Source organism: Cibotium barometz, chromosome 13, assembly GCF_041138505.1.
Source record: "Cibotium barometz isolate CiBa-2024 chromosome 13, ASM4113850v1, whole genome shotgun sequence".
In the NCBI taxonomy this organism is placed as follows: Eukaryota; Viridiplantae; Streptophyta; class Polypodiopsida; order Cyatheales; family Cibotiaceae; genus Cibotium; species Cibotium barometz.
Genome location: NC_141058.1, coordinates 22,312,229 through 22,339,784, shown reverse-complemented (window position 1 = coordinate 22,339,784; position 27,556 = coordinate 22,312,229). Strand labels below are relative to the sequence as shown.

The 27,556-nt window shown below is 38.4% G+C and overlaps 1 protein-coding gene across 1 annotated transcript; it reads left to right on the top strand.

The window, feature by feature from the left end:
• Positions 1-19,829: 19,829 nt before the first annotated feature.
• Positions 19,830-20,261, top strand: LOC147632491 (uncharacterized). Its single transcript, XM_086806992.1, has one exon. It carries the CDS (start codon positions 19,830-19,832, stop codon positions 20,259-20,261), a length of 432 nt encoding a protein of 143 aa, XP_086663118.1.
• The last annotated feature ends 7,295 nt before the right edge of the window (positions 20,262-27,556 follow it).

The following is a 27,556-nucleotide window of genomic DNA, read 5'->3' as shown; positions in this document are numbered from 1 at the left end:
AATGATTCTCTTGTAGTGCATGCACATAGGTTGACAATCATGCACAAGGACATGGAGACATTAAAGAGGGTACATTGAAGATATGAAAAGCTTCTTCATCCTGTGGAATGGGTGGACATCAAGATGAGAGATATTCTCCTAGTAACACCATGTGATGATGCAAAAGTGAAAGATATAACAAAATGTAATGATTATTTATTTTCAAACTACACATGAGCTCAAAGAGTTACAATGATATATATGTGGACATATTTAGAGCTACCATGACAAGTACATTACTTGACCATGCTAGAAGATACCCCCTCCTGTACAAGAAACGCCTCAACCAATAAAAGATACAAGAAAGGCCTCCAAATCTGCCACTATAAAGAAGGATGTCAAAATTAAAGTTCCAACAACTACATATACTTCTGGTGAAGCCAAAACCATAGAAAATAAGCCCATGGATAAAATAGAAGAGCATGTTAAAGTAAATCTATAGAAGAATCCCCATTTTCTAAAGTCAAACCCACATAAGAATTGCCATATAAAATAAAAGATACAAGGGAGGGCTCCAAATCTGCCGGTACAAAGGAGGATATCAAAATTAAAGTTTCGACCATAGATACTTTTGGTGAAGCTAAAACCACAGAAGAAAAGCCCATGGACAAAATTGAAGCGTATGTTGAAGTCAAACCTACTTAGTAGTAGAACGCAATTGTATATTTTGATGATGATAAAATGCCATCCTTATTACTTTTGTACATAAAAATACCGAATAACACCTTACCTGTATTTAGTTAATCATGGAAGATATTAAGAATGCAATTTGGTATATCTCTGCAGTGTATAGTCTTTCTCTTCTTTGTAATACTTGTTTTCATGTGATGTTATTGATATGAATTAAAAATATTGATTCAACGTAAAGTGAAATAATAAAGCATTACATTGAAATTACCTTTCTGTTTTTAATAATGAATGTAAATCTCTTTGGCAAATTGGCTTCATTTTAGGTAAGAATATCATGGCACAATTGAGCAAGTGTACATCATTACCTAAGAGACATAATAACCAATAATATTCTCCCTTTATATACCTCTATGTCAGTAAATTGATTTCCTTCACCAGATGTATTAAAATCGTGATCCATTGGGACAATTTTGTCAACACCAATGAACCGACTGCTTTGATAATAGAAGGACATTATAAAATTTTGAGACCCAATCATGTACTTCACTAGAATTGTTTTTGGCACAACTTCATAGTACGCCATATTGGAAATTTTCTTATCCTAACCATAATCAAGAAAATCAAGACCTTTTTCTACAACATTAACTCTCTATGTGAGCATTGTCTTGCTAACCTTTATTGGGTACTTACTGAAAAAGTCTACAAACACTGAAATAGGCATGTATATGTTCACTTTAATAATTCTTGTTGCAATACTTGGCCATAATGAACATTGTACTGCCATAAAGAGTTTGGCTCTATAGGATTCACTAATAGAAGCATTTGAATTGGTCAGTCTATAATATTCCATGATGGTAATTGTTATCTTTCTAAAATACCATATGTGTGTTGGTTATCCATCAACTTATAAAAATGGTCATAAAAGAAATTATCAGATTGTGCCAATTGTGTTGCAGATCAACCTCTGTAATGCACTTCTCCTACTGTCCCATGCAAAACATCAAATAACCCCAATATCCATTGTATAGGCTTCCATTCTTTGGATAAACATCTATGTTAATAGAGACAAAAACAAATTTGTAGCTAGATAATTTTCAAAATTAAAAAAGTAAAGATAACATGGTTATCTATTATTTTTTAGGCACTTATAGTTTGGTCTATGCTGTGGAAGATAGTCTGGATAGTCTCTCTTTGTGCATATAAACATGTTGGATCAATATTTCCTTTACATTATTCTTCCCATCAACAAACCTGAAGTCTTTCACTCTACCTTTCCATGTTGCTAAGAACACATTATTAGATCTTGCTCTCCTTCTCCCATTTGGTTGCATAAGCACCCAATTTCCTTTTAACATGACAAGTTTCTCCCATTTACTCATTGAAGAAATTGTACTTTCCACTAATACTGAAAAAATGGAAGAATCAACTTTGTGTTTTTTTAGAAGTTCCCTCTTTACATATTGATTGTTCCTCCACGTTTTGTTTCAAACTATATTTTGTGCATGCACACCGATATTTTTATGTCATAATGTTTTATGAACAGAGGAGAAATAAATGATAGAGAGTATAAACAATGGAGAAATACTTGTCAAAGAGAGTGGCAAAAAAATAACAATAAAAAATAGAAGAGCTCAACCAAGGAAGCTTTTTCTTTCCTCCCAAGTGCATTAACTACTTTAATAACCCTAAATTTGATCAAAAATAAAAAATACACTATACTGAATGCATGACGTTCACATTGAGAATAAAGAATAGTTTTAGTCTTTCATTTCTGTAAATTATAATTTGATTTACAAGTTTTCTAATGTTACATTGGCCTTTCTCATTAGAGGAGAGGGATTTTTCATTCTAGCCAAAAGGCCCCAAAATGAGCTCGGATTTTCCCTAATGGTTCCAACGTCTGAATCAGTTACTTTAGACTCTAAATTCATAGTTGATGTTGTTGGCCTTTTGAGGATTGATGTGTGTAATTTCAGACTAAAAACAAGTAGATCAATGAAAAAATAAATACTAGTTTCATAGAGTTATAGAGCGACTATTTTTAGCAATTCACACCATCGAATCATTCAAAGAGTGGCTCAATCTATTGATAATTGTTAGGTGCAATTCACAACATCAATATCCTACATAACATTCCTTAGATTATTAGATTCCAGGCGAGCCCTTCCACCTCAGGGTTGCTTCCACCAGCCATGCCTAACATAGGGAGCATAGTACACCCATGAGGCCACTACAATTCCACTCACTGAGCTGTGCTAGGAGCACACTCTTATGCCCTTACCAAGAGGAGGGTCACAACCTCAAAAGTTGGTCCTCCCACATATTCCCCACCATTGACGATGAACCCATATGATGTTAATTTACGTGGATTTTTCCACACGAGTGCATTGGTCAATATATGTCGTGATTCCCACATGGATTTTGCCACACAAGTGCATTAGTCAATATATGTTGTGATTCCCTACAATGCATCACATAGATGATCCATAGATCCACGATGTTCCCAACCAATTGTATCATTCATTCCCTTTTCAAAAAATGGAAGTCATTCCATTGATCCATGAGTATTCTTAACCAGATCATAATGTGTTTGCAATTTCCATATAATTTCAAGTACCAAGGGCTCAAGAGGTAAGATCCAATTTTAGACTCATCACCTTATTCTTAGTTTTATGGACAATTTTTTTAGGTAGCCTTGTAAGCCAAACCGATTAGGTTCTTCTAGAAAATCCTTGATCACCTTTTCCTTCTTTTAACTTAAGGAGTGACTTAGCGAGTATCCTTAACCAATTCATAAATATTTAAATTCACAATTTCTTCTAGAAAATCCTTGATCACCTTTTCCTTCTTTTAACTTAAGGAGTGACTTAGCGAGTATCCTTAACCAATTCATAAATATTTAAATTCACAATTTCTTGACAAAATTCCCATTGAAATTCAAGTACCAAGGGCTCAAGCTACGATCCAATTTTAGACTTATCACCTTATTCTTGGTTTTATGGACAATTTTGTCAGCTAGCCTTGTAAGCCAAACCAATTAAGTTCCTCTAGAAAATCCTTGATCACCTTATCCTTCTTTATAAATCAAGGAGTTACTTAGCTCGGATTTCTCCCAAGGATGGACTGATAATTATTCTTAGCAATCATCCTTCCTAGAGGACCGGTTCAACTTTGTTAAACTACTACTACTAGAGACATCCATAATGTCGATGCTGACCACCTTACCATCTTCAATAATGTTGGCCAAAGTCAATGGTGAGACATGTTTTATAGAAAACTTTTATTATTATTATTCCACACCTTGTCATTACTATGAGTATTTCTTTAAACCTTATAACTTATGTACAAATCACATATTTTCACACCTTGTCATTACTATGAGTATTTCTTTAAACCTTATAGCTTATGTACAAATCACATATTTTTCTAATTTTTCCTTGTTATTTATCATATACATCAGTATATTCTCCTTACATATATGTGTATATATATACATTAAGTATTCTATTATTGACTAGTTTTATCTAGAGTAATAACTTTTAACCTATTAAGGGGAAATATTTGCGTTCATGAATAACTCTTGACAAACCAAGTGCAAACCAACAAGACTCACACAATGAAGTCAAGAATGAGTGGGATTAGACATACGATAGTGATTGAGATTCATTATTATGTAGAGAGTGAATAAGTCAATATTTTTTGGTGCATGCATATCTTTCTTAAGATGGATGCAAAGGACTGCTGACCTGCTCTTACAAGTGGGGACTGCTGACCTGCTCTTACATTTGGGGACTGATTTAACCTTGCATTGAAGTGCTAAGTCCATATACCATGTGTATTCACATGCCTTATTCTTTTGTGGGGTGAGTGACTAAGGAAGCATCTTCTAAAAAAAGAATGCAAAAATGAAGAGGCTCTCTTGGAAGACCTTTGTTTTGGGGTAGACAAATTTGATTCAAAGTTTTGAGTCTCTTCTGCTTGATTTGCATGGCCTTATCAACATATTCAAAAAACTATCTTCATCATTAAAGGTCTAATCAACATATAGTACATTTGCAATCTCAAAACACCATTAAAGATCCCATAAATCATATAGAACATTTGCAATCTCAAATCATAGAGTAAGAAAGTAATCCTGAAAGTCCTTATATTCCTTATTCACCTTAGAATCCTCCACCATAACCTCATAATCCCCTTTGTAACCTCATAATCCTCTATAAGTGTCAATTCAAACCAATTTAGAATCCCTACATGATTGAAGCCTTCTACTTAAAAATCTCTTTGCCATACCTATTGAGATCCACATCTTTTCCTAAAGCAGCTATATCATCATCCTCATTTGCACCGACTTTTTGAGGCCTACTTCACCTTATTGAAACATTATCCGCACTCTCAAGTCCTGTCATTATAGATTGAGCTTCGAGCCCTTCATTTCCTTCATCCACATTTTCATCTTGATGTGTTGAAGCCTGACAATGAGACCGTAGTGGATATCTACTAGAGGTTCACATTTCCCTCCACACCTTGAGGAGACATGCATATTATATATCAAAACAGATGCTGTTAAACATACATAAGATATTAAACACATAAAAAAGAGATGTTGTTAGACATCATAAGCGATTACAATGCCAGCCATCACAGGAGATGGTGAAAATAAAGTCAAAAATTCAATGGTTGCACAAAGACAGTTTTGGGTTGCTACTTGCCCATGTTGCCACTGAAATTATTAGCCATCTTGCACCAAAACCCCACCAAGCGCTATAATACTAGCATACGTTACAACCAAGAAGGTTTTTTCAAGCTGAGTCAATTTAAGCACAAGTGTTGTAGTCAATGCATGCTTCAAAATCTAAAATTTCGGCTCACATTGTACAATCCACATGAATATTCTACCCTTCATCGAAAAGTCCATCATAGCACTTACTTTGTGAAAAAACTCAAAAATGAAGATTCGGTAAAAACTTGCAAGTCCAAGAACTCCATGAACTTCTCTAACAAAAATGGGAGTTGGCCATTCCACAATGGTTACAATCTTCTTGGGATCCATAGAAATACCTTCTTTAGATATAATGTGTCCCAAACAAGTAATCCACCCTGTCTTTAAAGAATTCGCATTTTGGACCTCTTTTCATACAACTTAGGCTCTAACAGTATGTGGAAAAACTTTCCACAAGTGTTCCTCATGCTCCTTTTTACTTTTGAAAACACCAATATGTCATCCAAAAACACCAGTACAAAGTCATCCAAGTTCTCCTAAAAAATGTGATTCATCACACACTGAAAAGTAGTAGGTGCATTCGTTAATCCAAATGGCATCACAACAAAATCATAATGCCCAAAACGTGTTCTAACTGCAGTCTTTGCTATATCATTGTCTTTGATGCGAATCTAATGGTAACCAGATCGCATATCAATTTTAGAAAATATGAAACTCCCTGCAAGCTAATCAAAAAGCTCTCCCATTCTTGGCAATGGATTCTTATTCTTGATCGTTTACTTATTGATCCCCCTGTAATCAACACACAACCGCATAGTCTCATCCTTCTTCTTCGAAGACAACCAAAGCACCCCATGGAGACACACTAGGCCTAATGAATCCCTGCTCAAGCAATTTTTGCATTTGCATTTTCAACTCTGCACCTTCCTCCACGGATAAATGATAAAGAGCTCTACATACATGTTCTTCACCTGGTATGAGCTCTATTTCGTGATATCCAAATGTATAAAGAGGTAATTTAGTCAAATCATCAAGAAAAAAATCTCAAAATCACTAAAGTAAAGAATGATCATCACACTTTTTTGTTCTTTACAATTTTTTTCAATTTTTTGTCAGTAATTCCACGGTATATACATGACAACCTTTTCTTATTGCTTTAACAAGCTGCTCCATAGTAGACATCATTCTAAATTTTACATCACATCTTTAATCTTGTAAGCAATAATCTTTACTGTCATCAGACAAAAACCATGTATTTGCTCATTAGGAAAAATCTATGGGGGCTAGTTGAGGGAAGAGATGAATGCCCAGAGGTGAGAGGGAAAAATGAGTGGAAAAGCAGGAATGAGAAAGCATTAGGACTTATCGCACTCAGTTTAAATGATGAAATCATTCATCACATCACAGGGATACCATGGGCAAAAGATGCATGGGATGAACTCAATAAATTATTTGGCAGTCAAGCAAAAAATTCAAAGATAAATCTATTAATGCAATTCTACAAACTGGATATGAAGGAAAGTGAAACTTTAATCACACACTTGAACAAATATAAAAGCATTAAGCAACAACTGGCAGCTATTGGCAAAAAGGTAGAAGATGATGAGGCACTAGCAGTGCTTTTGAAGAGTGTGGACAAAGGTGAATATGAAAACATTGTAGAAATATTAAAGAATGTACCTGAATTGAAGCTACACGAGATAGAAGGAGCTCTACTAGAGAGTAAGAGACCAGAGTCAAAGAGAAGAAATGGTTGGACTCAATAACTAGAGAAGAAAAAGCATTCTTCACCTGAGGAGGATTCTCTCGAGGACGAGGAGGATTCTCTCGAGGACGAGGACGAGGAAGAGGCAGAGTAGGATGAAGGACCTTCACTTGCCACAATTATGGAAAGCCAGGACACATGGCAAGAGACTACTATAGCAAACCCAGTGGAGAAGGAACGACATCGAAAAACTTCATGGAGGATCCTAAGGAAGTGGAGTCAGATCATCTTTTCTAAGAGAGGGAGAGAGAGAAACCCCACAACCCAATGTAACCTGCCCCAACAGAGTAAAACCACCTCTGAGCCACCGATGATGTAGGCCATGTGGTAGATGTATGTGTGAGGACTTTAGTCAAGGTCGTCTCGGGCACTTGTAGTAGCCTTGTACACATAGAGAGAGAGAGAGTGTCAAGGACTATGAGTTTAGGGACTTGAGGCACTGGTCAACACGGACTATCAAGTAAGAGGGAAACTTGGTATAGGGTCCAGGTGTGCTAGAAGTATTCACTTGATGGGAGGTGTTGAAATATACAAGTGAATAGGGTGTGTGTGGGAACAAGCCCTTGGCAAGAGGCTGTAAAAGAGAATCTATAAATGTGAGAAGGTGAGAAGTATCTACTTGGAGAGAATAAAGGGTAGCATGAGGAGATTTAGGAGGTGTGGAAATATTCTGGGAAGAAGTGGAGAGAATCAAGCAAAAGAGGTGGAGTGAATCAAGGAGAAATCAGTGGGATTGGATGCTTCGATGTAAACTCTATAAATTGAGGCATTGGCCTAATGAGAATTTGTTGGTTTTTGATTATCCATGCCTACATTAAGCTATCAATTAATTGCTCACTAATCATGTATTAATTATCGTCTAATCTCTTTGTTAATGATGTTGATTCTAGCATTTGATCCACCATAGCTCATCACATTGCTGCAAATTTAATAGTGTTCACACCTACATGACCTCTTTCTCTCACCCTTTATCACTTGTACACCATATATTTCAACACCCCCTCTCAATGCCACCATGGGACAATGCCAAACATGGATCAAGGTGAGCATTGGACATACAAAAACAAAATGACCCCCTCTCAACCACCATAGGATAGATGACAAGGTAGGTAGCCTTTATAGATTTGGCTTTTACAAAAGTGATGAGTTATAGAGAAATATGGTTCACTCCCAATTCTAGTAAACATGTTTCAGTACTCTTCAACTAGAAGAGTTGCTCGCTATGTGAGGAACTTACAAAATTCCCCTCAACCTTAGTGACATCTTTGGTACAATCTCTTCCAAAATGTCCTATTTCACCACACTTGTTACACTTTCGCTTTGACGGACCTTTTTTGCTTCAACATGCTCCTTGTTTTTACAAAAGTTACATTTCAAGTTGGATTTAGACGTACCATGTTTCATCACTCACAAAGGCTTGAGTTTTTCGATGTAGATGTAGATCTACCCTTTGGTTTGACTCGTACATCTTCTTCAAGAAGTAGTGCAACAACAATTCTTTCAAATGTTGGATCTGGAAGGTGCTTCAATGTGGTCACAAGGCTATCGAACAACGGAGGCATGCTCTTCAAGAGCACAGCAATAGCATCATCTTCTTCAACTTTAGCATCAATACTTGCAAGTTGTCCCATAATGCTATTCATTTCGCCTGTGATGAAATCGCCAAGGGAACCACCCTCCTGCATCTCAAGCCAAAAAACTTCACCTTAAGTGCAATCTTTGAGTGCTTTGCCTTGGCTCCATAAAGCTTCTCAAGCTCATCCCAAGCCACTTTTTTTGATTTCAGACCTGCCACAAGATGGATGAGTTTTTTATGCATGTGAAGTGCAATGATAGCATGAGCTCTGTAAGATTCCTCCCTCTAGCTTTTGAGGTGTGCAGGTGTAAGAACCTCCCCTTCTGATCTTATAATTATTCTCCTCTCTGAAATAAAAGAAAGATCTTGTTTTACCCTGTTTTGGCCTGGAGACAGAAAATGTCTAGAGGGAGGTAATTCAAAATTGAGATATTTTTGGATATAAAAATCCTCCTAGTGTCTAAAATGGTCTCCCCTGAAACAGAAATTCAAAAAGAACTTTCCAATGTGCAATTGGAATTAATTGAAAACAGGTATAAAAGACCTTAGCCTAAGGGTCCAGATTTTTTAAAAAAATTGGATTATGGTCCAATTAAGGTTCCTATGGACCAATAAGATTAATCCAAATGTAGGGAGGAGATAAATTGAAGAATAAAAGAAAAACCTCCCAAAAATGAGTAAATGCTCACATAAGATGAAGAGTGGACTAAGGACCAAAGAAAATAATTAAAAAACTGAATTTTGATACCTCAGAGTGGGGATCTCCCCTCATGAAGGAGGCGGCTTTTTTCTCATCATTATCCCTATTTTTTAATCAATTAAATGAGATATTTCATCTCTCCTCTCTCCTATTAGAAAGATGCATAAAGGAATTACTTTTATTTCAAAGTGTTATTCTCATTAAATTTCATTTTTATGCATAGAAAGAGGCATAAAGAAAATTTTTATTATAAAAGTGTTATTCTTATAAAAATTGATTTTTATGCATAACTAGATGCATAAAGAAATTCTTTTTATTTTGAAAGTGTTATTCCTATATTAAATTTGATTTTTTGCATAAATAGATGCATAAAAGGATTTTTTTGAAAAGTGTTATTCCCACTGAAGTTGATTTTTATGCATAAATAGATGCATAAAGAAATTTTATATCAAAATTAGAATTCTCTTAAATTCTATGTTTAAATTCTATGAGTATTTGATAAATGAATAAGTAAATACTCTAAGAGAGAAATTTCTATCGTTTTATATTCACACGGATTGTAAAAAGAGAATTCAGGAAATCTATCGAGATCAAAATATTCAGATAAATGATTAATCTATTCCTCATTGAAATTCGTAACTAATTTAGAAATCAGTTAAGTGAATATTCAAAGAAAGAAATTCAATAAAATAGTAACTAAATTATCAAACCTTTTCGAAAAAGATAGTTCAGGAAAAATCTCATTCGACTCGAACCTTGAATCAGACTATGACCAAGACCAAACTCTTTCATCAGTTTCAAGGAAAGAAGGTGTGACCACTTTAGAAAAATACACTCAAAACTCTGCCAAATCTGAAACTAAGTTTGAGACCCTTCAAATTGATTTGTGGATCAAGGTTATAAATTCGAGGAATTTTGGTATGAAATTCAAAATTCGGATCAAGAAGTTGGGGATACTGATTCAAGAAATACTCCTTGTATTCAAAAGAAAATCAAACTGAAAACTTGCATAGAAATGAGATGTGATGTGAATAAATATGAAGATATGTGATGTGAATTGATGTGATGAGATGTGATGTGAATCAGATAGATGTGAATGAATGGATGAGATGTGAATCAGATAGATGTGAATGAATGAATGGATGAGATGTAATGTGATGTGAAACGGGATGTGAGTGAATGAGATGTGATGTCATGAGAATCGGGATGTAAATGAATATGTATGTGAAAATGGATGTGAATGTGTGTGTGAAAATGGATGTAAATGTGTATGTAAAGAATAGATGTGGATGTATGTGAAAGAATGGATGTGGATGTGTATGTGAAAGAATATGATGTGATGTAAAGAGATGTGATGTGACATGAATATATGTGGATGTGAAGTGATAGATATGAATGTATGGATAGATGTGCGTAGTCGTACATGTGAACGATTGGATGGATGTGGATGAATGAGACGAGATGGTATGAATGAGATATGATGTGGATAGAAGTGATGTGATATAATGTAGATAGAATGTATGTGATGGGATGGTTATGAGAATGAATGTGATGGATATGAATGAATGAATGTGATGGATATAAATGAATGTGATGTGATTGATGTAAATGAATGTAATGGATATGAATGAATGAATGTGATGTGATGGATGTAAATGGATGTGATGTAAATGAATGTGATGGTGGACATGAATAGATGTGATGTGATGTGGATCGGGATAAGAATGAATGAGATGTGATGTGAAATGGATGTGATGTAAATTGAAATAGATGTGATGTGATGTGAATCAGGATGTGAATGAATGAGATGTGATGTGAAATGGATGTGATGTAAATTGGGATGATAGATGTGAATGGATGATATGTGATGTGAATGAATGTGATACGGGATAGATGTGAATGGATGTGATGTGACGTGATGTGATATGGATCGGGGTAGATAAGAATGGATGAGATATGAATGAATGTGATATGGATCGGGGTAGATAAGAATGGATGAGATATGAATGAATGTGATGTGATGAGATGTGGATATGGGTAGATGCGAGTGGCTGAGATCTGATGAGGATAAATGAGGAAGATGTGATGAGATGAAAATGATGTGATTGGATGAGAATGGGAATACATATGAAATGGATGTGGATTAAATAATGGATGTGGAATACATATGAAATGGATGTGTATTAAATAATGTGGATTGATGTGGAAAGTCGAGAGTTCATAGAAACTGTATTTATGACCTCTTTTTAAATGACTGTTTTATGTCAGAATGTTGGGGAAGCATTTTAACCATCTTGTGAATGAGGTCGTGGACACCTAAGTGTTAAAGTTGCAATAGCCGACGAAGAGTAAACGGAGGACGTCTCACGTAGCAAGGTCAGCCGAGGTCTTGACTATGATTCAAAAGGTCAGCTTTCGGTACAGTGGATGAGGGACTAAGGAAGCGGCCTATGAGTGAAGCGCTAGGTGACCTGCGAAGGATCCTAGAGAGTGCTGACCATACGGTGCTCGGGCTCTGAGTCGACGAAGATACCCACACGTATGTCATGGAAGATATTGGAGCAAGGAGTAAGAGTTGTTTTCTGAATTTGGGCATGGATCTGGTTGATTGACCTTGCTGGTCCTCAACGGATGAGTCCATGGCTCTTTTATATGGATCTGTTGGTTGATCTTGCTGATCTTCAACGGAGATTCCATTTTGATTTTTATAAGTGAATATATTTCCAGGTACTATGATCTAGGAACTATCGAAAAGGTCCCTAAGTGGACAGGTGGTGAGCATTCTGGTTGCCAATGATGCCATAGGTACATTGATGAAAAAAAATTAGAAATTAGGATTCAACCGGATAATTTTGGAGGATTATGATCAGTGATACTATAGTTTCATTAAAAAAAATTTTTAAAGACAGTTGAATCTGTGAAAAAGGCAATTTCATATTGGGTGTGTAAGTGGTGTGACTAGTTTTAAGTTTGCATGAATATCCGGCTAGGGGGCCTGGGAACTCTTTTCCCTGGTACCCGAGACAAAACCTAACCAAATTCTTAAATGAATCCCATCACTACAGTGGTTGGGTGGTTGGCTAACCCACGGGATTGGATGGGGTTAGGCTGGACTGATGGATCTCTAAAATGAGACTCAATTCTGTTATGATACGATAGATGAAGTAAATCCTAGAAAAAAATTTGTTCTATGGAAAAGAATCAACGGTTGTGCCTCTCAATGAGGAAAAAAGCGTTGGTCTCTATAATCTAAGTGCAAGTCTTTTCCTTGATCTGACTATGGGACTTACGGGTTCGGTTAGATCAGTTCTGTTAGTTAAGGCTCTTGACTAAATTTATTCTGGAGGAATCACCCATGCTTTCCGGGTGAGGGAAGTTTTTCCGGATTCGGTTTTGGAAGAACTTATGGATTAGTCTCTTGTTCGGATATCCGTGCGTGAGGCCCCAAGTGAGGGACCCTGCCCTGTGCAAAAAGTGCTACTTCCACTGCTAGCACCCCAGAATTCGTTTGCAGAGTGAGGACAAGGATCTTTCAGCTCTGGTATCAAAGCCAGGTTGGCTAAAGTGGATTGACCGAGAAACCAAAAATGTCAAAAATTTATGAAGTAGCAGTAAAAGGGTGTAATTATGTGATGAAATTCATACAAATTGATATTTAGAATGAAGATTCATAAATAGGTAATTAGGTCTTCAAATGGAAGCATCGCAATTGTATGGAATCCCTGACTTGCTTGAGGCCTAGACATGATGATATTTACCTTAAATTTCTAAGGACCGTGACTACCCGTATATACCGAGGGTATAACTGCAGCTCTTTAGTGGCAGTATATACGAGTAAATCTAAGACCATGAAATTGTAAGCAAAAATGCTATCCAGATGATGAATTTGAATGTGGTTGATATGATTTCAAAATTCTGGTTGAGAACTGATGAGTTGATTTGGATTCTGATTGAAAAATGATGATTCCTGAAATTTGGTTGAAAAGCGATAAGTTGAGCGCAAAACCATAATAAGGATGAATGTGACGAGTCCCTGTGATGATGTTCGTAACTAGAATGACAATAATGACTTCACCGAATCACTATGAGATTAGTGGATTGTGCTGGCAGATTGCTATTGTTAACACTTAACCCAGTGGATCAAGTTAAGGGATAACAAATTAAAAACCTGTATAATTAATATTCCCATGGAGGAATGTTCAGATGGAAATTTCGGTCTAATGGACCATTATTGTGTTAAGGATATAAATGTTATCTGATGATGAGTTCTATACAAGGGATCTTTATCCCAGGATTTTGTTGGGTTCACCAGACTATAAGGAACCCCAGAATCAGTAGGATCTTAAGGGAAGGAGTTGTCCTCTAGTTTGCGAGATGAGGATATCTCGCGTTTTTTAAGTGGGGTAGGATATAAGATTCCTCCCTCCAGCTTTTGAGGTGTGCAGGTGTAAGAACCTCCCCTTCTGATCTTATAATTATTCCCCTCTGTGAAATAAAAGAAAGATCCTATTTTGGCCTAGAGAGAGAAAATGTCTAGAGAGAGATAATTGAAAATTGAGATATTTTTTGATATAAAAACCCTCCTAGTGTGTAAAATGGTTTCCCCTAAAACAGAAATTCAAAAAGAACTTTCCAATGTGCAATTGGAATTAATTAAAAATAGGTATAAAGGACCTTAACCTAAGGGTCCAGATTTTAAAAAAAAATTAGATTATGGTCCAATTAAGGTTCCTATGGACCAATAAGATTAATCCAAATGTAGGGAGGAGATAAATTGAAGAATAAAAGAAAACCCCCCCAAAAATGAGTAAATGCTCACATAAGATGAAGAGTGGAAGGCTAAGGACCAGAGAAAACAATTAAAAAACTGAATTTTGATACCTCGGAGTGGGGATCTCCCCTCATGAAGGAGGCGCCTTTTTTATCATCATTACTCCTAATTTTTAATCAATAAAATGAGATATTTCATCTCTCCTCTCTCCTATTTCAAAACTAGATCCAGAAAGTAAGCTGAACTGACCCAAAAATGGTCAAAAATTGACCAAACTGATTTGGAAAATTCTAGAATCAATTTGCTTGGTTAGAGGCTCACTTTTTCCTATAAATAGAAGCCTCCCCTTTGTAAAAGCTTAATGGTGTTTATGCACTTTTACTCTACTCCTGTCCTATGCCATTGAATTTTTTAATAATTCAATTGTTTTTGGCCTAATCCTCTCCAAAGTGAATTGGTGGCTACTCTTGCTTCAAACAAGAGTAGAACCCTCAATCCCTCAAGCCACTTTTACTCTGCTCCTGTCCTGTGCCATTTACTCTGCTCCTGTCCTGTGCCATTTACATTGAATTTTTTAATAATTCAATTGTTTTTGGCCTAATCCTCTCCAAAGTGAATTGGTGGCCACTCTTGCTTCAAACAAGAGTAGAACCCTCAATCCCTCAAGCCAAAGGAGAGCTTACAAGCTCTATGTAGGTTAATTTTCTTACTTGTTTAATTTTAAATCTATGGTTTTCTTGATTTTCATGTTTTACAGTTGATTGAATTAAATTCAAATGCTATGTCTTTGAGGAAAAGGCCACCCTCGTCTCTTCTTTACATTCCAGCCTTTCTTAATCCTAGAAAGATTAACTAAGGGACTAATTAAACTCTTCTTATTGTTTACTCTCTTGAATTTAGAAAATTGTGGAGATTAGAGTTCTATGAATCTAATTTGGGTTAATTTAAGTTAAAAATAGAATGATAAAAATGAGAAATGGTCAGCCATACAAAGGAAGTTATGGCAAAATTGTTCTAGAATTTTGTGGAAAAGAAAGTTTGTTTTTATGTTATTCCAAAAGAGTAATTCCCACCATTTTTACATCTAAAAGAAATATTCTAATTACTCCATGTACATATTCACCTATGAATATGCATGGATATCACTGATATTAATTATTAAATTTGATTTTTATGCATAGAAAGATGCATAAAGGATTTATTTTTATTTCAAAAGTGTTATTCTCATTAAATTTGATTGTTATGCATAGAAAGATGCATAAAGGAATTATTTTTATTTCAAAAGTGTTATCCTCATTAAATTTGATTCTTATGCATAGAAAGATGCATAAAGGAATTATTTTTATTTCAAAAGTGTTATTCTCATTAAATTTGATTTTTATGCATATAAAGATGCATAAAGGAATTATTTTTATTTCAAAAAGTGTTATTCTCATTAAAATTACTTTTTATGCATAGAAAGATGCATAAAGGAATTATTTTTATTTCAAAAGTCTTATTCTCATTAAATTTAATTTTTCTACAGAGAAAGATGCATAAAGGAATTATTTTTATTTCAAAAGTGTTATTCTCATTAAAATTGATTTTTATGCATAGAAAGATGCATAAAGGAATTATTTTTATTTCAAAAGTGTTATTCTCATTAAATTTGATTTTTATGCATAGAAAGATGCATAAAGGAAATTTTTTATTATAAAAGCGTTATTCTTATAAAAATTGATTTTTATGCATAAATAGATGCATAAAGAAATTCTTTTTATTCTGAAAGTGTTATTCCTATTAAATTTGATTTTTTGCATAAATAGATGCATAAAAGAATTTTTTTCTAAAACTGTTATTTCCATTGAAGTTGATTTTTATGCATAAATAGATGCATAAAGAATTTTTATATCAAAATTAGAATTCTCTTAAATTCTATGTTTAAATTCTATGAGTATTTGTTGATAAATGAATAAGTAAATACTCTAAGAGAGAAATTTCTATCGTTTTATATTCACCTGGATTGTAAAAAGAGAATTCAGGAAATCTATCGAGATCGAAATATTAAGATAAATGATTAATCTATTCCTTATTGGAATTCGTAACTAATTTAGAAATCGGCTAAGTGAATATTCAAAGAAAGAAATTCAGTAAAATAGTAACTGAATTATCAAACCTTTTCGAAAAAGATAGTTCAGGAAAAATCTTATCCGACTCGAACCTTGAATCAGACTATGACCAAGATCAAACTCTTTCATCAGTTTCGAGGAAAGAAGGTGTGACCACTTTAGAAAAATACACTCAAAACTCTGCCAAATTTGAAACTAAGTTTGAGACCCTTCAAATTGATCTGTGGATCAAGGTTATAGAATTCGAGGAATTTTGGTATGAAATTCAGAATTCCGATCAAGAAGTTGGGGATACTGATTCAAGAAATACTCCTTGTATTCAAAAGAAAATCAAACTGAAAACTTGCATAGAAATGAGATGTGAAGATATGTGATGTGAATTGATGTGATGAGATGCGATGTGAATCAGATAGATGTGAATGAATGGATGAGATGTAATGTGATGTGAATTAGATAGATGTGAATGAATGAATGGATGAGATGTAATGTGATGTGAATCAGATAGATGTGAATGAATTAACGGATGAGATGTAATGTGATGTGAAACGGGATGTGAGTGAATGAGATGTGATGTCATGAGAATCGGGATGTAAATGAATGTGTATGTGAAAATGGATGTGAATGTGTATGTGAAGAATTGGATGTGGATGTATGTGAAAGAATGGACGTGGATGTGTATGTGAAAGAATGTGATGTGATGTAAAGAGATGTGATGTGACATGAAAATATGTGGATGTGAAGTGATAGATATGAATGTATGGATAGATGTGAGTAGTCGTACATGTGAACGATTGGATGGATGTGGATGAATGAGATGTGGATGCGTATGAATGAGATATGATGTGGATAGAAGTGATGTGATATATTGTAGATAGAATCTATGTGATGGATATAATGTAGATAGAATGTATGTGATGGGATGGTTATGAGAATGAATGTGATGGATATGAATGAATGAATGTGATGGATATAAATGAATGTGATGTGATGGATGTAAATGGATGTGATGTAAATGAATGTAATGGATATGAATGAATAAATACGAATGAATGTGATGTGATGGATGTAAATGGATGTGATGTAAATGAATGTGATGAACATGAATAGATGTGATGTGATGTGAATTGGGATGTGAATGAATGAGATGTGATGTGAAATGGATGTGATGTAAATTGGGATAGATGTGAATGGATGATATGTGATGTGAATGAATGTGATATGGGATAGATGTGAATGAATGTGATACGGGATAGATGTGAATGAATGAGATGTGATGTGAATGGATGTGATGTGGATCGGGGTAGATAAGAATGGATGAGATGTGAATGAATGTGATGTGATGAGATGTGGATATGGGTAGATGCGAGTGGCTGAGATCTGATGAGGATGAATGAGGAAAGACGTGATGAGATGAAAATGATGTGATTGGATGAGATGAAAATGATGTGATTTGATGAGAATGGGAATGATGTGATTGGATGAGAATGGGAATGAGGTGATTGGATGAGATCTAATGAGGATAAATGAGGAAAGATGTGATGAGATGAAAATGATGTGATTGGATGAGAATGGGAATACATATGAAATGGATGTAGATTAAATAATGTGGATTGATGTGGAGAAATGTGGAAAGATGAGAGTTCGTTATAGAAACTGTATTTATGGCCTGTTTTTAAATGACTATTTTATATCAGAATGCTGGGGAAGCATTTTGACCGTCTTGTGAATGAGGTCGTGGAGACCTAACTATTAAAGTTACAACAGCTAACAGAGAGTCAATGGCCGCGTAGCAAGGTCCGGTCGAGGTCTTGACCAGCCTCAGTTCGATTTAAATAGTGAGCTTCCGGTACGGTGGATGAGGGACTAAGAGGAGGCGGCCTATGAGTGAAGCACTAGGTGACCTGCAAAGGATCCTAGAGGGTGTTGACCATACGGTGCTCGAGCTCTGGGTCGCCGAAGATACCCACACATACGTCGTGGAAGATATTGGAGCAAGGAGTAAGAGTTATTTCCTGAATTCGGGCATGGATTTAGTTGATTGACCTTGCTGGTCCTCAACGGATGAGTCCATGGCTCTTTTATATGGATCTGTTGGTTGATCTTCTGATCTTCAACGGAGATTCTATTTTGATTTTTATAAGTGAATATATTACCGGGTACTATGAGCTAGGAGCTATCGAAAAGGCCCTGAGTGGACAGGTGGTAAGCATTCTGCTTGGCCAATGATGCCATAGGTACACTGATGAAGGAAAAATTAGAAATTAGGATTCAACTAGATAATTTTGGAGGATTATGATTAGTGATACTATAGTTTCATTAAAAGATTGTTTTAAAAGATAGCTGAATCTGTGAAAAAGGCAATTTCATATTGGGTGTGTAAGTGGTGTGACTAGTTTTAAGTTTGCATGAATATCCGGCTAGGGGGCCTGGGAACTCTTCTCCCTGGTACTTAGGACAAAACCTAACCAAATTCTTAAATGGATCCCATCACTACAGTGGTTGGGCGGGGTTGGCTAACCCACGGGACTGGATGGGGTTAGGCTGGACTGGTGGATCCCTAAAATGAGACTCAATTCTCTTATGGTACGATGGATAAAGTAAATCTCGGAAAAAAAATTGTTCTATGGAAAAGAATCAACGGTTCTGCCTCTCAATGAGGAAAAAACCGTTGGTCTCTATGATCCAAGTGCAAGTCTTTTCCTTGATCTGACTATGGGGCTTACAGGTTTGGTCAAATCAGTTCTGATAGTTAAGGCTCTTGACTACGTTAGAGTAATTTATCCTAGAGGAATCACCTGTGCTTTCCAGGCGAGGGAAGTTTTTCCAGATTTGGTTTTGGAAGAACCGATGGATTAGTTTCTTCTATGATCTAACTTCAAGAGAAAGAATAAGAGTTATACCTCTCAGAAGACAATAATGTACAAGCACTCATAGAGGAGCCCAATGGTACTCCCCTCCATGCCTGTGAGTCAAAGGACACTATACATGGTATTGAGTGTCTTGACAAGTGCTTGCACATCACTTCACCAAGTCTCCCTCATGACCATATGAGCAAATGAAACTGACTTTGGTGCATCTTTGTCATCGCATGTTGCCCACTCATGACATACCACTATGCGCATTAGGCCATGATGCACTCTCACGAGCCTCTTGACCACAATGAGCATGTAGGCAAAGCGGGTTTTGGATGGCTTCAAGAGCTCAAGATCACAACTGGATCTATACATGCTCAGCACTCTTGGACTCTTGCTGACAAAGTTCACCATACTCGACCAGGCCACTAGTTTTTTCCACTCTTACAAGGATGTATTCGCCTCGACCTACCAGGATTTGGACGATGTGCCAGGGTACATTTGTAGGTGTGCACACCATCCCTCTCCAAGAGGGTACACGACCAGTCCGAGGCCATGCCTACAAACGTACCCCCCCAAGTATGCAGATGCAATGAAGGTGGAGCTTGAGAAAATGGAGGCCGCTTGCATCATTACCCCGGTGGAACACATGGAATGGCTCTCCCCCCATGGTCATCACCCCCAAGAAGAAGACTAAAAAAGTCTGGGTCTGTGTTGACTTTCGTGCTCTCAACAAGGCCACAATCAAAGATGGATTCCCAATCCCCTTTATGGACACAGTGCTGGAAGATGTAGTTGGTCACGCTCTCTATAGCTTCATGGAAAGTTTCAGTGGTGGCTACAACAACCAGGTGGCCATCCATCCAAATGACCAGTTGAAAACAGCCTTCGTCACCCAATGGGGGGGGCACCTACTTATGCAACAAAATGCCATTTGGGTTGTGCAATGCCCCGGCCACTTTCCAACGCATGGTGACCAAAAGTTTTTGAGAAAATTCTCACCAGCTTCCTCTGAGCATTTGTGGATGATTTCTCCAACTTCACCGACACACATCTTGCAACGTGTCTGGAAGCCTTTGCTGACCATCTTCACCAATTAGGCTTAGTCTTTGGTAAATATCGCTCCTCTCATCTCCTACTCAACCCCTTCAAATGTCACTTCTTAGTCTTTGGTAAATATCGCTCCTCTCATCTCCTACTCAACCCCTTCAAATGTCACTTCTTAGTCTTTGGTAAATATCGCTCCTCTCATCTCCTACTCAACCCCTTCAAATGTCACTTCTTAGTTGTGTAGGGCACACTTTTAGGCCACATAGTCTTTGCCCAAGGCCTCGCCCCAAATCCCGACAAGATAGTTGCCATCTTAAGGTTACCCCCTCACATCACTCCTAAGGGCACTCAGGTCTTTGTTGGGCGCACCAGCTATCCCCCTCTCGGTACACCAGAGTCTATATACAATGGGAGTGGCCCCTTGGGCTATCATGAGCCAAGTGCTAAAAATGGTCTCTAACAGATGTTGTTGGAGTGGGTGAGAGGTGCTGAGCACAAGTAGGTGACAGATGTCATTGGAGTACGTGAGAGGCGCCGAGCACAAGTAGGTGACAGATTCCATTTAGAGTAGGTGAGAGGCGCCGAGCACGAGTAGGTGAGCGCCGCTTCGTCGGTCAATTGGGTAGCCAACTTGCGAAGTTGGGCCTCCGGAGATTCCCACCTTGTGTGACTGGTGAGTGGCCTTGTGGGTTCCCTTGAGGTTCACGAACTTGGGATGTCTGATCTTGGGTGTGCCTGATCTTGGGGGTTTACGAGCTTAGGGGTGGGTGTCTGACCAAAGGTAGTGAGGGATGCCGACTTGGGGATGCCTGATCTTGGGGTTTAACGGGCTTGGGTACCCGACCATAGGTAGTGAGGGTGGCTATAGGTCCCCCAGCAATTAATCCATTCATCGTCGTCCCCAGGGAACACAGAAGCAATGAGGCAGATGTTGTGGTGCACTACAAGAGTTGGAGTGATATCTAATTAATCCATTCACCGTCCCGGTGAACATAGAAGCAAAGAGGAAGATGTTGAGGTGCACTACATGAGTTAGAGAGATGTCCACTGCAAAGACATAATCAAGGAAGAAAGAGTTCACCGAGAGAGAGAGTGTGAGAGAGAACTATCCACCATAGGATGAAGAAGGAGAGAGAAATATGATGGACCAATCGGGAGGTATGAGGATGGGTGCTTGTGTGCTTGTGTGAGATAATGCTTAAGATAGGAGAAAGCTAAGGACTTAGGGGTGGACCAGAGGAATGGGGTGGTGGGACTAACAAGGCGGGTGAGGGGTAGGGCGATGTCGGCATACATGCGGATAAAGCGACGGTATCCCCAATGCAATACATGGTTTTGTTTTCCCAACTTTGGCCTACTTCCATCTCATGTTGCATGTATATCACCTCGGTAGCTCTTGTGTGCTATTCAATTCTTGAGTCTGTGTGAGTGCGTAGTGGAGTGGGACAGAGAGGTCGCCATCTGCCTAGCCAGTGCGCCAACTCTTGAGGGTATACTACCCTAGAGAGGACCCTTAGTGATTTAGTGTGCTTGCATGACGGGAATCCCAATTTGCTACAAAACCTGTGGCTACTGTTCTGATATATGAGAAGCTCATCCTCAAGTTTTCTCATAAGTTGCACATCACCACCCACTTGCCTGGAAATGTAAGAGCTCCATCATGTTAAAAAATCCTAAAATGGGATTGATCATGGTGATAGACATAGATTAAGCAACATAATTAAGGTGGATTAAACCACACTAAGAACTCCATAAGAGAGAGAGATATTGCACACTCAACACTTGATCTCTATTGCACTATTGCATTTACAATAAACCATACAATGATATAGGCTTATCCCACTTTACACATCATCATCCATGTGGCACTTCCTTTTCCACTCTTTTGGTTAACACTCAAACACCATACAATATTACATGTGGCACTCCATACAATAAACCATACAATGATATAGGCTTTCTAGCCTTATCCCACTTTACACATCCATGTGGCACTCCCTTTTCCACTCTTTTGGTTAACACTCACACACCATACAATATTACATGTGGCATTCTTATATTGCTACAATATCTTGCACCTCTAGGGTGCTTTTCCACATACACACAACACCACGATTACATCTCTCAACACCCCCTCTTAATCGAGGTGTTCCACCCATCACCCATCACCCATATCAATGTAGCATTGCACAACCACAATCGCTACCTCTCAACACTTTCCCTCAATGATACATTGGAGTGTCCATCAAACAACTGTGTGCGTGTGTCTACCATCTCAGACACCAAGTCCATATTGAGCCAACTCACTCACAGCAGAACCACTGAGTCCGATTTGAACATAGAAGTTCGGGTGGGAACCAACCCATGGGCATGCAGCTCGCACATGCATCGCTCATGCACACATCACGACAACCATTTTGAACTTCTCGGTGAGCTCGGGCAGGGCAACCCTCATACCAATAGGTGATTACAAAAATTTCTCGTTTTGAGCACACAAGCTTGGGCACGGTTACCCTCATATACATGGGTAAAACAAATACAATGCCTTTTGGCCAAAGCTGGGCAGCGGGCCCTAATGTGTGTGAACATCTTCTTGAAAGGTTTTGAAAATTCAGTTGTGTGTGAATGAACCCTTAAAAATACTAAGGGTTAAAAGAAAACATTAAGCATAAATCATTTTAATTCACCACCATTAATTTTATTTTTTTAAATATGCATCAAATTTGCTGTTAGGTGCCAAATCTTACAGCTGCCAGCTCGAGTTGTTAGAGCGATAACAAATGCATGGAATAAAGTTGCATCGTTTATGCCATATGGGACCCACGGTTGTCTTCTCCATGCTATCCTTTCATGTTGTCCGCACCATGGTCATAGCTTGCCATACCTTACTTTGTTTTGCTGCCATCTCTTGAATCTTTCATGCAGAGCTTCCTTTGTCAAGGTCGAGCTCCTTTAGGGCTTAACCTTTGCTTACTGCTAGCTCTTCTGAGATTTCTCTTGCACACAAGCTCTATTTCCATGGCCAAGAGACATGCTTCTTCTTCCTCCTCTCTACGTAGTTTGTTGTGATCTACATGTAGGTGACCACACGAGCTGCTTGTAGCATGCCAGGCAACTGGTCCACTTTCTGCAATCCACTGGAGTGACCCTATCTTTTGTCCAGCCGGGCACTCCATGCCACACCTGAAAGACCTTTGTTTGCACCCACCGAGAGGGCTCTCTCCACAAATATGGCGGTGTTCTTCTGCCCCGTAGTAGCTCCATTGGTTCATTTTTCATGATCGTCCATCCTCACATAAAGTCCCCAGATCCTGTAGCAAGTTTCTTCTAGCTATCTCTTCCACGGATACGCTACAACAACATCAGTAAGGCTACCTTCCCTTTCGTTTTTTGCCATTCATAATGGCTACCATAGCTCTACCATAACCTGGTTGCACTTCTTTCTCTTCCTTTTCCAAGGACACAAGCTCTTCCATTGAGCTTATCCAGGCTTTACTTGCCTTCACAAGAAAACTTGGTTGCATTCTCAGTAGTCCTTTCATGGCTTCACAAGAGTCTTTCTTTTTCTGCATTGCCTCTCTTTGAGGTATCCAAGCACATGAATTTCTAGCCAAATCCATGGCCACCAAACCATCTATGGCTTTCTTCTTACTGGTAGAGAAGAGGAACATTCCTCTTCTCAAGCTTACTTACCAAGCTCGAATTGTGCACCCTTTTGTGCACTACCATTATGCTTCCTTCCATGAAGCATTCACCATATGCTCACCCCTTTATGAGCATCAAAAATAGCAACCAACATTTTGCAGCATCATAGTGCTTCCCATTGAAGCACTCTCCAACTTGCATGTTCCTCCTTGATATGCAACAAATACCAAGGGTGCTTCTTCACATGTTCTCTCAAACAAAACCATAGGTGCATAAACAAAAAAAATGAATGCTCCAATAGCATCCACAACCAGCTCATCTTTCATGAGCAAATCAATGAGCTTGTACAATCAGCTCCAACTAGCCCCCATAATTGTTTGTTTTCACATGAACAAGCATGCACCTCACATCCTTGCCAAATTGCAAGGTACCAAGGGATTCACACATACCAAAATAGCAACCCTTCTCAAAAAATTTATGAGGCAAAACTCACAAAACCAACCTTCTTGAGACACCTTTGTCTCCTTGGCAGCTTCCTTGTTGACAGCGAAGACTCCATAGCCTTCATACTTGCTGAAAACTCCATTTTCAGCTTCCATGACAGCACCATAATCTCTAACTCTCCATGAGCAACTTCCAAGACTCCAAATGCAATCCAAAATGATGAGTGTGCAAAATTTTTTTCATAATAAACTGAAAATAATGCTTAATCAAAGAACTCATAACCAAGAAAAACTATACATAAGTATTCACCATGACCAAGAGCCCACCGCCCACCCAAGCTCTGATACCATGTTAAACAATCCTAAAATGGGATTGATCATGGTGATAGACATAGATTAAGCAACATAATTAAGGTGGATTAAACCACACTAAAAGAACTCCATAAGAGAGAGAGAGAGAGATTGCACACTCAACACTTCATCTCTATTGCACTACTGCATTCACAATAAACCATACAATGATATAGGCTTTCTAGCCTTATCCCACTTTATACATCATCATCCATGTGGCACTCCCTTCTCCACTCTTTTGGTCAACACTCACACACCATACAATATTACGAGGCATTCTTATCTTGCCACAATATCTTTCACCTCTACAGTGCTTTCTCACACATACACACAACACCGCGATTACATCTCTCAACACATCCTACCTCTAGCTCTTCAGCCGAGTACTTCTCCAAAGGGGATGCAAAATGTATGCAACTGCGTGGATTGGCCTATGAAACCAATCCAGTGTTGGTTCCATATCTCCCTAAATATCTTGAACTCTGTATATGAGTTTAAAGTTGCAGGTGGAAAAACAAAAAGTAAGCAATGAGCATATACTTCAATCTTCTAGGTTCTATGTTCTAACTTCAAGACAAAGAATAAGAGTTATATCTCTCAAGAGACAATCATGTACAAGCACTCATAGATGAGCCCAATGGTAATCCCCTCCATGCATGTGAGTCGAAGGACACTATACATGGGATTGAGTGTCTTGACAAGTGCCTCCGCATCATTTCACCAGGTCTCCCTCATGACCATACGAGCAAATGAAACTAACTTTGGTGCATCTTTGTCATCTCATGTTGCCCACTCACGACATAACACTATGCGCATTAGACCATGGTGCACCCTCACAAGCCTCTCCACCACAATGAACATGTAGGCAAAGCGGGTTTTGGATGGCTTCAATAGCTCAAGATCAGAATTGGCTCTATGCATGCTACAAGGATTTATTCACCTCGACCTACCAGGATTTGGACGACGTGCCAGCCGACATAGGCATGCACACCATCCCTCTCCAGGAGGGTACACAACCAGTGCGAGGTCACGCCTACAAACTTACCCCCAAGTATGCAGATGCAATGAAGGTGGAGCTAGAGAAAATGGAGGCCGCTTGCATCGTTTCCCCGGTGGAACACACGGAATGACTCTCCCCCATGGTGATCACCCCCAAGAAGAAGACTAAAAAAGTCTGGGTCTGTGTTGACTTTCATGCTCTCAACAAGGCCACAATCAAAGATGGATTCCCAATCCCCTTTATGGGCAAGGTGCTGGAAGATGTAGGTGGTCATGCTCTCTATAGTTTCATAGACAATTTCAGCGTCTACAACTAGGTGGCCATCCATCAGAATGAGCGGTCGAAAATAGCCTTCGTCACCTAATGGGACACCTACTTATACATCAAAATGCCATTTGGGTTGTGCAATGCCCCGGCCACTTTCCAACGCATTGTGACCAACATTTTTCAAGAATTTCTCACTAGCTTCCTGTGAGCATTTGTGGATGATTTCTCCAACTTCACTGGCACACATCTTGTAACGTGTCTGGAAGCCTTTGCTGACCATCTTCACCAATTAGCCTTAGTCTTTGGTAAGTGTCGCTCCTCTCATCTCCTTCTTAACCCCCTCAAATGTCACTTCTTAGTTGTGCAGGGCACACTTTTAGGCCACATAGTCTTCGCCCAAGGCCTATCGCGACAAGTTAGTTGCCGGTCTTTGTTGGGCGCACCGGCAGGTCGATGTCGGCATACATGCAGATAAAGCAACGGTGATAGCTGCCTTGCTAGTCCCACCACCCCATTCATATGGTCCACCCATGAGTCCTTAGCTTTCTTCTATCTTAAGCATTATCTCATACAAGCACCCATCCTCATACGTCCAGATTGGTCCATCATATTTCTCTCTCCTTCTTGATGATGTGGTGGATATTTCTCTTTCTCACTCACTCTCTCTCTTAGTGAATTCTTTCTTCCTTGCTTTATGTCTTGAGGTGGACATCTCTAACTCATATAGTGCACCTCAACATCTGCGTCTTTGCTTCTATGCTCACCGGTGTTAAAATGCAAGCAAAGTGATGAGCTATGGTGGATCAAATGCAAGAAAAGTGATGAGCTATGGTGGATAAAATGCAAGCAATGTGATGAGCTACTCATTAAGCCAATGCCTCAATTTATAGTGTTTACATCCACAGGATGCCAAGCATCTAATCCCACTGATTTCTCCTTGATTTGTGCCACCTACCCTACAACTGGGGGACACCTCATCCTTGATTCTCTCCACCTCTTTACTTTTCCCAGAATATCTCCACACATCCTAGATCTTCTCATGCTACCCTTTATTCTCTCCTAGTAGGTACCTCTCACCTTTTCAATGCTACCCACTCATTTACATACTCTCTTTTACAGCCTCTTTCTAAGGGCTTGTTCCCGCACACACACCCATTCACTTGTTCCCGCACACACACCCATTCACTTGTATATTTCAACACCTCCCCTCAAGTGAATAATCCTAGTACACTTGGACCCTATACCAAGTTTCCCTCTTACTTGGCAGCCCGTGACCAGTGCTTCAAGTCCCTAACTCATAGTCCTTGACACTTTCTCTCTCTCTATGTGTCCAAGGCTTACTATAAGTGCCCGTGACCTTGACTAAAGTGCTCACACATACATCTACTACATGGCCTACATCATCGGTGGCTCAGAGGTGGTTTTACTACATTGGGTTGTGGGGTTTCTCTCTCAAAAAAGATGTTCTGACTCCACTTCCTTAGGAGTCTCCATGAAGTTTGCAGATGATCCTTCTTCATTGGGTTTGCTGTAGCAATCTCTTGCCATGTGTCATGGCTTCCCACAGTTATGGCAAGTGAAGGTCCTTCCTCCTCCCCTGCCTCTTCCTCTTCCTCGTCCTCGTCCTCGTGAGAATCCT